This window comes from Drosophila miranda (genome assembly GCF_003369915.1).
Source record: "Drosophila miranda strain MSH22 chromosome Y unlocalized genomic scaffold, D.miranda_PacBio2.1 Contig_Y2_pilon, whole genome shotgun sequence".
Taxonomy (NCBI): domain Eukaryota; kingdom Metazoa; phylum Arthropoda; class Insecta; order Diptera; family Drosophilidae; genus Drosophila; species Drosophila miranda.
This window is the reverse complement of record NW_022881614.1, coordinates 10,267,046-10,283,147: the sequence shown is the minus strand read 5'-3', so window position 1 is coordinate 10,283,147 and position 16,102 is coordinate 10,267,046. Positions and strand designations below refer to the sequence as shown.

At 44.3% G+C, this 16,102-nt stretch overlaps 1 protein-coding gene across 1 annotated transcript; it reads right to left on the bottom strand.

The window, feature by feature from the left end:
• Positions 1–234: 234 nt before the first annotated feature.
• On the bottom strand, positions 235–2,486 carry LOC108159823 (cytoplasmic phosphatidylinositol transfer protein 1). Its single transcript, XM_017293394.2, has 7 exons — positions 2,329–2,486; positions 2,111–2,259; positions 1,960–2,048; positions 1,092–1,099; positions 959–1,030; positions 768–897; positions 235–706 (listed from the first exon to the last, which is right to left on the bottom strand). Exons 1-7 carry the CDS (start codon positions 2,377–2,379, stop codon positions 375–377), a joined length of 831 nt encoding a protein of 276 aa, XP_017148883.2. The 5' UTR covers positions 2,380–2,486; the 3' UTR covers positions 235–374.
• Between the last annotated feature and the right edge of the window lie 13,616 nt (positions 2,487–16,102).

Here is a 16,102-nt window from a genome sequence, read left to right as displayed (position 1 = left end):
AAAATATGGACCGCACTTTGATCAGAGCTAAACTAGGGAATATATAGTTAAATAAAAACCGTTCATTAGACACGAATATAAAGCTCAATATGTGAATAGATATATCTGTAGGTGCGGCTAACATTTGCTTAGTAAAATTCTGAACTCTCTAATCTATTAGGGTCTATTTGGGCTTGGACTTTCGGGTTTTGTGCTTGTCTTCGCTTGCTATAATGCTCTTTGGACCAGTGAAATGCAATGATAGTATATATTCACATATGTTTGTAGGTACATATGTTTAACAGTTGCCTCTTATGCAGGTACACTCTTCCTGCCACTTGTCTACATTAAATTTTGGTATAACATTCACAGCGCTGAAATCTCTTGACTTTTACTTAATCAACATCCTGAGTGGGCGTATTACGTCCATTGCTGCCACTACCACTCTGGTTGGGGGCATCGCCAGCTGCCTGCACCTTCTCATTGGTCTCGGCTTGTTTTTTGCGCTCGTAGTCACGCACATCCTCCAGGGTCATGCCGTGCCATTCGTCCAGCCAGGCAAAGGCCTGTCGATGTCCAAGCAGGAGTATGTCGCGAATGCCGCGCTGTATAAAATCCTCAACCTTTGTCTGCAGACCCCAGACCTCGAAGCTGGCATGGACCACCTTGTAGGAGCACATGATGGGCTTGTCCGTTTCCCGCCATCCCTCAATCAGCGGTCCGCGACCTGCAGATGGAAAAAGCGTAATTTTTTGGTGTTCTGTCATATGGACCGGGGGTTACTATACCTGTTTTTTCTGATTTGAAAAATTTGGGATCCTCCTCGAGCTTGTAGTGCTTGGCGTTGAATTCATCGAAAGCTATGTCAGGGTGATCCACAGAGCGCACTTTCAGCTCCTCCTCAGTAAGATCCAGACACTATCAAGTAATTTTGTTATTGCTAAAGAGTTCTGCTTCAGCATTTTGGATAAATTCTCACGTTTTCTGTGGTGCCATTGTTGTCCTCATACTTCGTCTTGATGAGGACATGCAACTTGGGTATGAAGGAGCACTGTAAATAGGGGGATAATTGGTCAGCGGAGGACAACCAAAAATAAGCTATGTCCAATTACCGTATATTCTACATGGCGTACGTGGCATTACCAATTACAGTTCCATTATAGCGCATGAAATTTTAATGAGAGAAACAAAAAACCAATCAATAATTTACTCTAAATATATTGCAAGCGTGTCTAATGTCTATAATTAGCGATAAAACGATTTATAAATAAACCGCAGCAAAGCTGAAATATAAATCGAATGCCAATTATATAGCGCCGGGTGCTTATAGCGACATAAATATGGGTTTCCATGCTTAAAATACAAATGTTTATCGGGAACATTAATTTCCTTTCTATAGATAAAGGAATCTGATTCGGCAATGTTTTGATAGGAATCATAATGCTGTCCCTAACTGATTTTATAAACTTTACACGATGTCAACGAACCAAAAACCAAATAAGTTCACGTGAGCTAAATGCTAAGAGTACACTCATGTGTAATCTGATTTTATCAGAGCGGAAGAATGCGATGGGAATAGTGACATTTGCTAACAATTTGCCAAACGCTGATTGGAACCGAGTCGCCGATGAAAATGAAGCCACCATTTAAATGATATCAGCTGCTCGAATGCCTAGAAAGGTGACGTATTGGTGGCATGACAAGTGTGCGTTCGAGTTTATGGGGGGCTTTATCGGTAGACATAACCCCCCCACATACACGGCCCTGATATCTCCGAATTGCTTTGGCCCAGCGCATGATGCTCTAAGAACGGACAAGGCTGTCACCATATGGCTACAGCAGAAATAGTAATCGAATGCAATGCTAATGATAAACACTAAGTACGTCCGCGGGGGGGTCATCGGAGGAGAAGGGTAGATACCCGAGTTGTCGCCTTGAAAACAGACACCCCAGTGGATGCGCACGCCCAGTCCCACTCACCTGTTAGTGTGTAGGGATAGTAATTCCAGGACTTCTCTATCACATAGAAAACGCGCGGGCAGATTGCTTGCACCCAGTAAGGCAGTCGACTGTTTTGGGGGAGAATCTTTCATTAGCTGCCAAAAAACTATGCAAATCGTGCGATTCTCACCTGGACAAGTGGATGTGTTTCTCTGTGTACTGGCCCTTGCCATGGAAGGCATCTTCACAGGGTCTGTTCTCCACCACCTCAACACCCTCGCCTTCCTCGGATTGCTCCAGACTATGGCGTGCTATCATATACAGCTGACCAATCTTGTACTATAGAATTATGAAATAAAATCATAAATTTGATTTCTGTCACTGGCGGCAAATTATGGATATGCTCACCTCCTCCACGGTTAGCGGCATGCAGACGCGATATTCCTTCGTCAACACCATGTCAAAGCGTTTAAAACCGCGGCTTCACAGAAAGTTCCAGTTACGCAAAAGTAGCGCCACAAAAACACGACCAGCCAGTCAAACCAACAACAAATGAAATTAGGGATGTTGAATATATACAGAAATATAGTCGATATATCGATATATATTTTTATTGTTAATATATTTTTTGGACTGCAAAATATTTATATTTGTTATGGGCGGTTTTGGAGAGAGCCGATAGGTATCAGGGCTGGAGAAGAAAGAGACAGCGTCATCTATAGTGGATCCTGGGAAGCAGTGGCAGAGTTGCATGGGAGAAAAGGAAACGGGGCGAGGAAGAAAAAAAGAGAAGTTTCCGGTGGCGAATGGTGGAGGCCGCACGTGCCCTGGAAGAAAAAAAGAAAACTGTTAAGCTATTAAGCGTTTTTAACAACTGTTGCAGTTTGAAGTTAATGAAAGTCGAGAGGCTGTTTATAATTCACAATTTATTTGCATATGTAAACCAACTTATCGCGTATGTACATATGGGGATGACTGGGGCGAACGATTGATGCGAGGATGTTAGTCTAATAGCTGCGACGATTAGCTCAAGACTGCCCATGCAAGGGCTGACGGGCCAAATTGCCGGGCCCTATGCAGCAATCTTAGACGCGAGCGAGAGCGTATGATAGCCCGAGAGCGTTAGAGCTGCTCGGGGACGCTGTTAAGCCGAGTCCGAGAGATTGCGACATAAGGAGACGAAAGAATTCCGCTGCATGCGCATATGCGGTAGCAAATGATCTTTGCAGTGGGGGCATTGGAAACGACAACACCAAAATGCATTTCTTTTGGGCCGCACCACTGGCAATAATTTAAAATATTTAAGCTGCTTGACCCGACATACTCCCCCCGTTGGAAGCCTGACTTTCAACAGCATCTTTAAGGGGCAGCAGGCACAGCTTGTTGACGTCGCGCTTGGTGATTCCAGATGACGTCTTCAGCACAGCAACTCGGGCAACGCCATCTCGTCCAGGCAAAAGCTCGACCACTCTCGCCAGTGGCCACTTCATGGGAGGAAGATTCTCATCCTTGACAAGAACCAAATCTGCGACTGCTAAACTAGGCTTCGCAGTGCGCCACTTTGAGCGCTGCTGCAGTGACGTTATGTACTCCTCCTTCCACCGGGACCAAAAGAGCTGCTGCAGGTACGAAACGCGCTGCCAGCCGTCCAGGCGATCGAAGTTTAGCTGCGTGACGTCAGGCTCAGCGAACGAAGCAGGAGGGCCACCATTCAAGAAATGCGCTGGAGTTAGAACATCTAGATCGGCAGGGCTCTCTGAAATTGAAACTAAAGGTCTTGAATTAATCACTGCCGTGATGTGGCACAACAGCGTCCGCAGCTCGTCAAATCCAAGAACCGAGTTGCCTATCGCACGGTAGAAGTGGTAGTTGGCCGTCTTCACTGCAGCCTCCCATAGACCACCAAAATGAGGGGAGCGCGGAGGAATGAAATGCCAGTCTATAGCCTCGACCAAGCAAAAATCCAGCAGCGCCTTCTGATGGTCATCGCTGAGGACCAGGCGCTTTAATTCCATCAGCTCATTCTTAGCGCCGACAAAATTGGTTGCGTTGTCTGACCAAATTTGCCGCGGCTTCCGTCTGTTACATATGAAGCGCTTTAGTCCATGTAGAAAAGCCACTGTGCTCCAGATGAACAGCCTTGGTAGCGAAACAAATGAAGACGCAGACGTAGCACTTGATTGGAGCCTTGTTGCGTGCCTCCGGTTTGTAGAAAAACGGCCCACAGAAGTCCACGCCTGTGATCTCAAAGGCATGAGAACCATCGAGCCGCTTCTTTGGAAGATCCGCTATAATATGCTCCAATATCCTGGGCTTCACTCGAAAGCATCTTACGCACTTGTTTACTGCCTTGTTTACCGTCTTCCTCCCCCCAATAGGCCAATATTGGGATCGAATTAGTCCAAGCAAAGCTCGAGGACCAGCGTGCAGATTCCGCTCATGAAAATGGGAGATTATTTCAAGAGTCAGTGGATGGCTGCTGGGCAAGATGATGGGATGACGGCCATCAAAATCCAACGAAGAGTTTTTCAGTCGAACATCTACCCTGAGAAGTCCAAACTGATCCATGAATGGCGATAACGATGCGATTGAGCTCGATGAGGAGACTGCTCCCCTTGCCCGCAGTGACTTCATGTCCTCCCATAGCTGAGTACGCTGGACTAGTCGTAGCAATACCTGTGTTCCATGTTCAATGTCTGAGACAGTGAGTCCGGGGCGCCGAATTCGGTTGCAAAACTTGTGAATGTATCCGAAAACGCGTTGCAAAGAAGCAAATGAATTCGCATACTTGGAATCAGCAATAATGTCCATGTAGGGCGATTTGACCAGAAGAGCCTTCCGACGAAGTTCAAGGGCTGGCTTATCAGGTAGCACAGTGGGTGGCCAGTCATCTGAGGAGCCGCAAAGAAATGGAGGACCATGAGCCCAAAGAGGTGACTCATTCAGCTCAGTCGGATGAGCCCCTCGAGACAGAATGTCGGCTGGGTTTAAAGCTGTGGGAACATAGCGCCATTCCATTTTTTCGGTCATTTCCTGAATCGTTGACACTCTATTTGCAACAAAAATATTAAATCTTGACTGCTCGTCCCGAATCCAAGAGAGCGCAACGGCAGAATCACACCAACAGTAACACCTTCCCTTGAATACATTCATTCCAGCTATCTCAGATATGAGTCTAGCCAGCAACTCCGCTCCACAAAGCTCCAACTTTGGTACTGTAAGTGTCTTCAAAGGAGCCACACGAGATTTGGCACAGAGTAAGTGACTGCTGAAATGCTGACCCTTGGACACGACATAAATGCATGCACCATAAGCCTCGATGCTGGCATCGCAAAATCCGTGAATTTCCAGCGTAGAGTCTGGAAGGAGCACAAGCCAAGGAAATTCAAGTCGACGAATCTGAATCGACGAATCGCGCTATGGATGACAAAACAGAGCGCCTGCAGGAATTCAAAGAAGATTGAAGGGCCGAGAACGAAAATAATAGTAGATCAGAAACCGGATCCCACGCAAGTCCTAAAGTTTTAGTCACATGGCTGCCATCGTCGAACTTCAAAAATGTTTCCTTGTCCTCTTCCGGAACTCCATCCAGCACAGCAGGGACGTTCGAACACCATTTCCTCAATCTGAACTGACCTCTAGACAAAATTCCAGTAGTTTGCTCCCGAATCCGGATAGCCTCCTCCTGCGAGCTGGCTCCAGATATCAAGTCATCCACGTAGAAGTCACGGCGAAGAATTTCAGCTCCAACTGGAAACGCCATCTGCTCGTCTATTGCCAGCTGATGCATCGCTCGCACAGATAGATAGGAGGCAGGCTTCGTCCCATAAGTAACGGTGTCCAATTGAAACACACGCAAGTCTTCTTCCCTGGAGTTTCTCCACAGAATACACTGCAAGTTGCTATCATCGGTCGAGACTCTTACACAACGATACATCTTACAGATATCTCCCGTAATCGCAACGGCGTATGACCGAAATCGAGCAAGAATATGAAACAGTTTGGGTTGGATTACGGGACCAGCCATTAAAACGTCGTTCAGGGAATATCCAGATGAGGTTGAAGCGGATCCATCAAAAACGACGCGAAGCTTGGTCGTAAAACTATTTTCCTTCATGACGCAATGGTGAGGCAAAAAATATCGGCAGTTGCTGATTGACTGGGTAGGAACCTGAGACATATGGCCTAAATCAAGGTACTCCTTTATAAATGCTGCATACTGAGATTTAACATCAGGGCGACGATCTAACTTTCTCTCAAGGGTCAGGAATCTACGAAGCGCTTGATTGTAAGATTCTCCAAGGAGATCCAAATTATATTTTGCTGGCAGCCGAACACAATAATCGCCTTTATGTAGTCGACGGAAATGCTGCACAAAGTGTGCTTCACAATCTAGCTCTTCTTTGGTAGACTTTATTATTGGTTCGATGCAATTTTCTACCTCCCAAAACCTCCGAAGAAGCACCTCAAGCCGATCCTCTGGACTATTATCCTCAGCATCTACGGCCCGAGCGCGAGAGACCATCAACGAGGAACCTTTTAAACGCGAACAACTTCCAGACACGACCCATCCCAAGCGCGTTTTCTGAATTGAAGGCAATCCTGGCAGTAGCTTGACCTGACCAACACACAGGAGCTCGAAAAACAGACTTGCGCCAATTAGCAGATCGACGCGCTGCGGCTTATAAAACTCCGGATCAGCTAGTGGTATATTAGATGGAATGTTCCAGTTTTGAGTGTCAATTCCAAATCTTAGCTGTCGATCGGTTATGCTAGAGGCTACAATGGCAGTGATGAGAGTCGGATTACTCGATGAGCGAGAGTGCAGGCTAACGTTGACCGAAAATCCATCCGTGACGAAGCTAGAGACGCCTATTCCCGAGACTGCAGTCGATGATTTCATTTTTCGAAGCTGAAGCTGATTCGCGAAACGAGAAGTTATTAGATGCAACTGGGAGCCGGAATCCAGCAACGCTCGGCAGAGAACTAAAACTCCGGAACGATTTTTGACTAAGACCGTGGCCGTGGCAAGTAAAACAACACCATTCCTGAGATCTTGGGCAATAAGGGCAGACGAGGTAGCCGCTGAAGTAGAGGGCGCAGTGGTATGCTCAGACGGCGTAGACTCAGACAGTGCAGACTGAGATGGAGTATACGGCGCTGATTTCCCTTGGACTGCGGTATCTTCAGGGCTACCAAAATGAAGGAGGGTATGGTGTCTACGACAGTTGCTCGAGGTGTACTGAAGTAATCGATGCCCTGTTCTGAGAGAATTTATACACAACGAAAGCCGCTTGGCTTCTTTATGGCGATTTGTGGGGGACAGCGCTTTAAACTTCTGGCAGTGCTGGACCTCGTGAGCAACATCGTTGCACAGCGCGCAGCGTGCTACGGTTTGGTTCGTTGTAACCAATGTGGACCTAGAATTATTATGCTTTCTACTTCTGCCCACCTGATTGCTCAACGCATAGCTTGCCATAGAAAAGTCCGTCGTCTCCAATGATCTGCATCGCTGCTCCAAGAACGAGGCGATAGATTCCCACGACGGAATTAAGTTTGCAAATGCGGGGTCGTTGAATCGTTCCTCCCACTTCTCTTGGCTCGCTGGATCCAGTTTTCGGAGAATTTCCTGCACGACGATGCATCCTGCAATCTGCTCAGTCGCGCCCAAACCCTGGACCGCGCGCATATGTGAATTGAACTTGTCTGAAAGCTCCCGAAGCATGACCACTGACCCAGGTTCCACAGCCTGGAGCGCCAAGATCTCATTGATGTGTGCCTAAAAGACCAATCGCCGATTATTGAATCTGTTTTCCAACAAATCTAATGCCACAGCATAATTGCCATCTGAGATTTCCAGCGACCGAACAGTCTCCAATGCCGAATCCCGCAGACAGGAACGCAAATGCTGGAGCTTTTCTATGTTTGTTAAGTCCGTATGGCTGTCGATGATTGTGGCAATCCTTGAATAAAAGTCCGTCCAGTTCGCATACCCGCCGCTAAACGTCGGCAATTGTATAGGAGGCAGGGATGGTACTTGTCTACGGTGAGGTAGAAATTGCGAGCCGGCAAACTCAACCGTAGTATTTCCTCCAGCCAAGGTAGAATGAAACGGCATGCGGCCGCTACTCTTAGCCATTTCCCTCATAATCGCCGCCTTCAGCGAGCTTGCAAGTGACTCAAAAATGTCACACAAACCACTGTGAATTTCGCTTCGATCCAATTCCTCAAGCTCGCCGTGAAACATCTCAAATTTGCTGATCAACTTCTCGACTTGCTCTTGCTTTACCACGAGCATGTAGTAGTCACAGTCTGACGACTCATTCTGCCAAGCGGTAGCTAACCTTTTCATTTTCTCGCATAATTCCGTTGACTTAAGCTTCAAAAAAGACACCCTGTTTTGCTCACTGGTCATTGGAATTTCGTTAGCAGCATTAATTTCCATGGTAGCGGCAGCGTTAGCAGAAAGACCAACGTCTCTAGCGGGAAGATGATCGCAAAGAGTAACACGAGCAATAGACGACAAGAACCGAGCCCAGCAAGCGAACAGTTATGTACGAACTGTATATACAAAGGCGACCGGTGTAAGAAACGTGTCTGGCGGGAAGATGACCGAAAAGAGAAGCGCAAGCCAACAGCTCCGTGCACTACCAAATATGCAGGGGATGCCGGTGTATATAACTTATATAACGGATAACTTATGTGGTCGATGACACTGGTTGAGATGGCAATTAGTTAAGATCTTTGAATACTATATTAGTTTGTGATTGCACTGATGGATTATTTATTGCACAATCACGTCGGGGTCACCAAATGTTAAGCTATTAAGCGTTTTTAACAACTGTTGCAATTTGAAGTTAATGAAAGTCGAGAGGCTGTTTATAATTCACAATTCATTTGCATATGTAAACCAACTTATCGCGTATGTATATATGGGGATGATTGGGGCGAACGATTGATGCGAGGATGTTAGTCTAATAGCTGCGACGATTAGCTCAAGACTGCCCATGCAAGGGCTGACGGGCCAAATTGCCGGGCCCTATGTAGCAAGCTTAGACGCGAGCGAGAGCGTATGATAGCCCGAGAGCGTTAGAGCTGCTCGGGGACGCTGTTAAGCCGAGTCCGAGAGATTGCGACATAAGGAGACGAAAGAATTCCGCTGCATGCGCATATGCGGTAGCAAATGATCTTTGCAGTGGGGGCATTGGAAACGACAACACCAAAATGCATTTCCTTTGGGCCGCACCACTGGCAATAATTTAAAATATTTAAGCTGCTTGACCCGACAAAAACAAAATTGGTGATCGTGAAGGCGACGATCCCACCAAGACATCAGCGGCAGGCATCAACATCAGCGGAAGCGGCGGACATCGGCAGCAGCATCCCGGTACTGGCCAGGCCGGAAAACTGTTGCGAGAACCGTCAGCGGAGCACCGGCACCAAGGAACCGTCAGCGGAGCACCGACTTCTGTTTCTGTCCCCACACACAAGCCCCCCGGGGAAAGAATCCGGACTTCAAAGCAGAAATACACACACACGATTCACACACACCCACCTTCATCCACACACCTCCACACACAACCCACGCATGTATACCCTCATTCATAACACATCACATAACATCATCACATTTCACACATCTACACCCGTCCGACCCACAATTAAACAAAATATCACGATCATACAAAAAACACCACGATTAAACGTAAACATCAGCAAGCATCAGGAAGCAACAATCTCTATCAAAGGGGGCTGCCAACTCGACCGAAATAGGGTTTAATTTTTTTGTTAGTATTTTTGTGTTAGTATTTGTTTCCTTTATATAAACCTAGATTATTAATTAATAATGTTCAAGATAAATAAGAAAATATAATGGAAATAAAATGAAAATTTGAAAAGAGTCATGAGTGAATAGAAAACGGTAGTTGGGTGGGACGAGAGCGAGAAGAAGAGCGGGACCCTGAATATGAAAAGGGAGCGGATTCAAAAGGTGTCGCTCATGGAAGGGTGGGACCCTGCTAGGGATAACGAAACCAACTATCACCGCTGACGAAAGTGCCAACGAGGACAAGTCTGTCCTATAAATTAGATTTGTTTTTTTTGTATGTTTTTGTTTTGTTTTTGTTTTGTTCAATCCGTCCCCTGGCTTATCGGGTCGGAAACACCCCTGACTTCCCCGTGAACTAGCTGGGAACGATAGGCCAGGGTGGCAAAGAGGCGGATCATAACAATTGGCGCCCAACGGTAATAGAAGGGATCGATTTTAAGCGCGAGTCTTAAAGACCCGGTGTAAAATGGAACCCTGGCAGAACGAAACTCAGCCGGTCCGCGAGCCGGGAATAAATCCTAGCCGTCGTAGCCGCTGAGAGGAGTAGAAGAGAGGAAAATGGACATGGTAGTTATGTATCGGAGGTAGAAGGGAAGGAAGTGTGTGCCCCGAGTTATGGTCCAGGTATTACCAGGTGGTAGTAGCCTCGTTGTCCGACTCGTGGAGCTCGCTGTCTGGATCTGAAAAGAGGAAGAGGTGCCGGAGGATCTGTCGAGTCGTGGTCCGGGTTATGTCCAGAGGCAGTAACGTCGTTGTCCGATTCTGGGGGATCCACGGTGATCTGAGGGAGGAAACAGCAAAGGGAGTTGGCACTCAGAAAAAGTAAGCGAAGGTAAATAGCAAGGGGAAAAGAAGGGGGTCCGCTCACCTGCAAAACAATTAATGCAGTTGTCTCTCGTCCCACCAAACAAATTAAAGGTGAATTTTTTGTCTGAAGCAGTTTGGGAATTATATGTTTTTTTTGTTAGTGATTTAGCAGACTATTGGAAAGCCGAAGCAAGAAAACCCAAAGGGAAATCATCTTTTTTGTTGAGGACTGATGATTCTCGCTAGCATTGTTTGGAAGCAATTTTAGAAGTAGTCATTAGGCAAGTCATCGGGAAAAGAGTTTTTGTTTGGGAGAGGAAGTATTTAGTTATTTAGTGTTGTATTTAATTAGGCGATTAATTGTAGATGTAGGTGTTTATTTATTTGATTGAATCAATTTAGATATTTAGATTTATCAATTTATTGATTTAAATTAACCGATTTATGTATTTAAATTTATTTATTTGGTTATCTAAACATGGAATTAATTATTCGCTTATTTATTTATTGCACTATTTATTTATTTGTTTTCTCGTTACGATTGAAGGTATTGAGGATTAATTAGCCAGGAACTAGGTGTTTAGTGGAGTAGGGTAGTCAGATAATAAACAATCCAATTTATTTATCACCAAGATAGTTAAGTAAATAGGGAATAGACGAAGGAAAGGAGTACGTTAGGAAAATTGGTTGATGAGTGACCCGGAGATTTTTAAAGGGTCGGGAAAGACAAGGCGTAGCCCAGAGGCACAGCGCAGGTACCAGCCGTACAACATGCCGACGACTCGGTCCCAGGACGGCAAAGCCGGCAGTAGGCCGGAAGGGCCGTCGCAAGTGGCGGAAAACGTACATGCGGGGTTGTACCAGGAGGACCCAGAGGCCAGAGCGGTAGGAGGTCACCAGCGAACCCGTAAGGACCTGGTGTTACCGTCCGAGTTAAGCTCAGCCGTGAACGCAGCCTTAGCCCAAGCACAGGAGACCTACCGAGCGTCGCTCGGGCAGCAAATGGAAGCGCTGAGATCGTCAATGCAAGCGGACATGCTAGAGTTCATGCGAGAGATCAACGCTGTGGTGGGTTCGTTAAAAGCAGAGCGAACGGCGAGTGATGCGAATGGAAGGAATCGGGGATCAAATGCAACCAGTCTGGGAGGAGGTCAACAGGAAGCACCCGCGAACCAGCAAGCACATCCAACGCACTTGTTCGAGGACAACCGAACATTGGAGGCCGATCAGAGGACCCAAGCCGATCAGAGACCCGTGGAGGAGTTCAACGGGATGGGCGCAGGAGCAAACCCTAACAGGAATCGACCGAGTTTCGGAGAGGCTAGGCAGGAGCAAGTGCAGATACGAAGATGGGGACTTAGCTTCGACGGCGATCCAAAGGGGATGCCCGTGGCGGAATTCATATTCCGGGTGGAGCATCTACAGACGTCGTACCAGGTACCGTGGGCGGAGGTGTTGAAAGCCTTTCACACATTGGTCAGTGGCCACGCAAGGGATTGGTACTGGATGCATGTTCGGACGGTAGGAATGCCGGACTGGCCGAATCTGAGACATGGTCTCCAGCAGCAGTTTCAAGTTCGTCGGACAGAGTACGAGCTGGAGACGTGGCAAGGCTCACGTATTGGGGTGTTTCACGCAAAGGATCTGAAGCAGTAGCCCAGGGGCATCTCAGTCGATGGAGCCAGAGACTCTCAATCTCAGGGTGTGGGCGATGGCCTACGTTTGGGGCCCCTTAATTGAAAAAGCCCGCCTGCTTGGCACTCCCGTTTCGGCGGAGTAATCCTGGAAACGGTAGTGTGGTGTTATGGGTGGTTTTGGAGAGAGCCGATAGGTATCAGGGCTGGAGAAGAAAGAGACAGCGTCATCCGGACTTCAAAGCAGAAATACACCCACCTTCATCCACACACCTCCACAAACAACCCACGCATGTATACCCTCATTCATAACACATCACATAACATCATCACATTTCACACATCTACACCCGTCCGACCCACAATTAAACAAAATATCACGATCATACAAAAAACACCACGATTAAATGTAAACATCAGCAAGCATCAGGAAGCAACAATCTCTATCAAAGGGGGCTGCCAATTCGGCCGAAATAGGGTTTAATTTTTTTGTTAGTATTTTTGTGTTAGTATTTGTTTCCTTTATATAAACCTAGATTATTAATTAATAATGTTCAAGATAAATAAGAAAATATAATGGAAATAAAATGAAAATTTGAAAAGAGTCATGAGTGAATAGAAAACGGTAGTTGGGTGGGACGAGAGCGAGAAGAAGAGCGGGACCCTGAATATGAAAAGGGAGCGGATTCAAAAGGTGGCGCTCATGGAAGGGTGGGACCCTGCTAGGGATAACGAAACCAACTATCCCCGCTGACGAAAGTGCCAACGAGGACAAGTCTGTCCTATAAATTAGATTTGTTTTTTTTGTATGTTTTTGTTTTGTTTTTGTTTTGTTCAATCCGTCCCCTGGCTTATCGGGTCGGAAACACCCCTGACTTCCCCGTGAGCTAGCTGGGAACGATAGGCCAGGGTGGCAAAGAGGCGGATCATAACATATTTTTGTGGGATCTCACTGCTACACAATTATTCTCTTGTTTCAACTCGTTAGACCACTAACCATACAGTATATAGATGTGCCAGTTCATACAACGAAAGCGTCACACACTGGCTAGCGCGATGCGTACCCCAGAGTGACGCAGAGTGACCCAGAGAGAGCGCAGAGAGAACATCTTTGCATGTGTTAGTACACACGCAATATGTTTCGACAAAAATATGTGATTGTATGCTTTTACAGATTTTTTGAACTCTCTCAGGTCTGGTTCTGTTTTGCGTTTGAGTTTGGTTCTTGTTTTGGGTCTTTTGATGGACTGACCTACCGCCACAAAATAAATGAAGAATGGGCAGGGGGTGGGGGTATGGTACACTAGGGCGCGGGAAATAAAATAAAAGCTGTTATTTGTTTGATTTATACCACAAAATATAAAATATTACAATAAAGTAATAACACATTTATTTCCTTATTTTAAACAGGTTGATTATAAATTATAAAAATTATGCAAACGCCGTCGGTTCTCGACTATATACAATAATATAATTGCACATTTATTTCCTCATCTTAAGCAGGTTGATTATAAATTATACAAATTATGCAAACGCCGTCGGTTCTCGACTTTTTTGTTTATTATAACTAAAACAATGATGTATCTAAATATACAAAATAAGAAAAAAAATATATATATATACTTAAATAAATATGCATAAATATAAATGGAATTGGTTTTACATATATTTCAAATCAATTGTCAATCGCGCGCATTCCGACGGGAATCTGCAAAGCAAAAATTTAGATGCCGGTCGCACCTTGAATACTCTCATGGACAATACCCATAAATTTTCTAATTTAATTATAAAATATCTTATGTACATACATATGTACATAAATATTAAAGTTTATTACATTCGTATATTGCATGAGGGTTTTCAAAATTACTGTTGCTTTGATGTCTTGGTGGCAAGCTTCTTAGAAAAGTGTAAGTACTCTTAAAGGGCACGTAAGTGTGTGTGAGTATGAATGCGTGGAATGATGGATAGACAAAAAGCGCGCGCGAAGCTTGTGAGAAAGAAAAGTGATACGTTTTTCCGCTGGTACGTGGCGTTTATTCCCCATTAATTACATTAATTATATTAGATTGCTTGTTTTTTTTATATCTAAGTGGGTGTGAGTGTTTGTTAAGCAAGGCATTCTAGTAGAACTAAGAGGCCTGCAGAGTAAAGCGTTATCCCCGTTATCGGCCAGTGAATGCGTTGAGTGTGTGTGTAAAGTCAGAGCGCAGTGAAGTGCATTATATTAGCCATTATATTAAAATTAATATACTATTATAATTAATATTATTATTAACCTACATAGTTGGATTATTATAAAATACTATGTCGTCCGCTAATCAAAAAGATAACCGGAAAACCGGTAGAAAATGCATTATTTCTTCCTGTCTGGGTATAGAAATAGTTCGTCCGATTTCCCTGTTAGATTATTTAAATTTCCACAGAATTTATTAATGTTTAATAAATGGGTTGAGGTTTGTGGTTTGGATAGCAATTTGCTGAAAAAAACTGCACGAATTTGTGACCGGCATTTTGATGTTAAGTATTTAGGAGTGTGTAAATTAAAGGCGAATGCACTTCCAACATTAAACTTGTCTGAAAATACCTTATTAACTGCATTCAATCTTTGTAATGATTACGAATTTTCAGAAAATAAACAAGATAATGAACCAATAGGACAATTTTTGCAGGCTAAGAGAATTAAACTGGCAGATTTGCGAAAATATTTAAATATCCACAGGAAGTCTTCTGCATAAAGGGTGATTTTAACAATCAACTCCATACTATCATTGGCCCAAAATGTTTGGAGTGAAAGTGCTGAAGTTTTTTATATTGCTACATCCAAATTAAACCAAGACCCATTAGAAAATTTATTTTATTTAATCAGATCTCGCGGTGTTACCAACAATAATCCAACTATGTATGAATTTAATGTAATTATTAGTAAAATGCTTTCTATGAAAGTTCTAACTTCCACTACAGTATCTGGGAACTGTTCGCCCGATGAAGATACGATGTTAATTAACATTATAAAAGATAATGTGTCAAGTGAGTCGGCATCAGAGTCTAAAACTTTTGATGACGATATCTTGACTTCCACTAACGAAAATGCTGAGTTAGAACTTTCGATAGAAGCAACAGATTTAAGTATCCAAGCCGCATTTAATGAGAATGCATTAAGATATAATGCAGGGTATTTATTGCATAAGCTGCTGAAAAAGTATGACTGCAATAAATGCTCTGAACTTTTAAAATCGTCCGATGAGGTCCGATGTTCTTCCGAGTATTTAATACTCAATAAAAATTTTGGCTATGTCAGCAGTAGTTTGAAACTTAAAGCTCCTTCTGAAGAATTTTACATTAGTTAAAATTTATTTTGATAAATTTAATCGGCATTAAGACAAAGTCTCACAAATTCAATTTAAAAAGAAGCATAGCCAAAAAATGTATAATTTTAACGTCAAAAATAGATAAATATGCAGACTGGTTTAAATTTTTGTAGTGGACAACGGTTAGTAAGACTGATGTTTTCCTCAGAGGTCGACCAGCACGCTATCATTCCGGCTACTGTCTCGTCGGCAAAAGGGTGGTGTTCTTTTTATTTGTCTATTCTGAGACCTACGATATTTGTTTTTATATTAAAAGAGCGTGCAAGATAGTGTTGGGTAAACATTGCTCATTTTGGTGAACATGTTCACTTGTTCTTTTTTAGTAAGTGAGTCAACTCACTCATATTGCTCACTTGCTCTCTTAGATTGCTCAGTTACTCACTTGTTCACTTGCTCAGTTGTTCACTTGCTCAGTTGCTCAGTTGCTCAGTTGCTCACTTGCTCAGTTGCTGACTTGCTCAGTTGTTCACTATTCATGCACAGAACCCTAAGCACCACAGACTTTTACACAAATAAAATACGTTACATTTCAATATTAATCA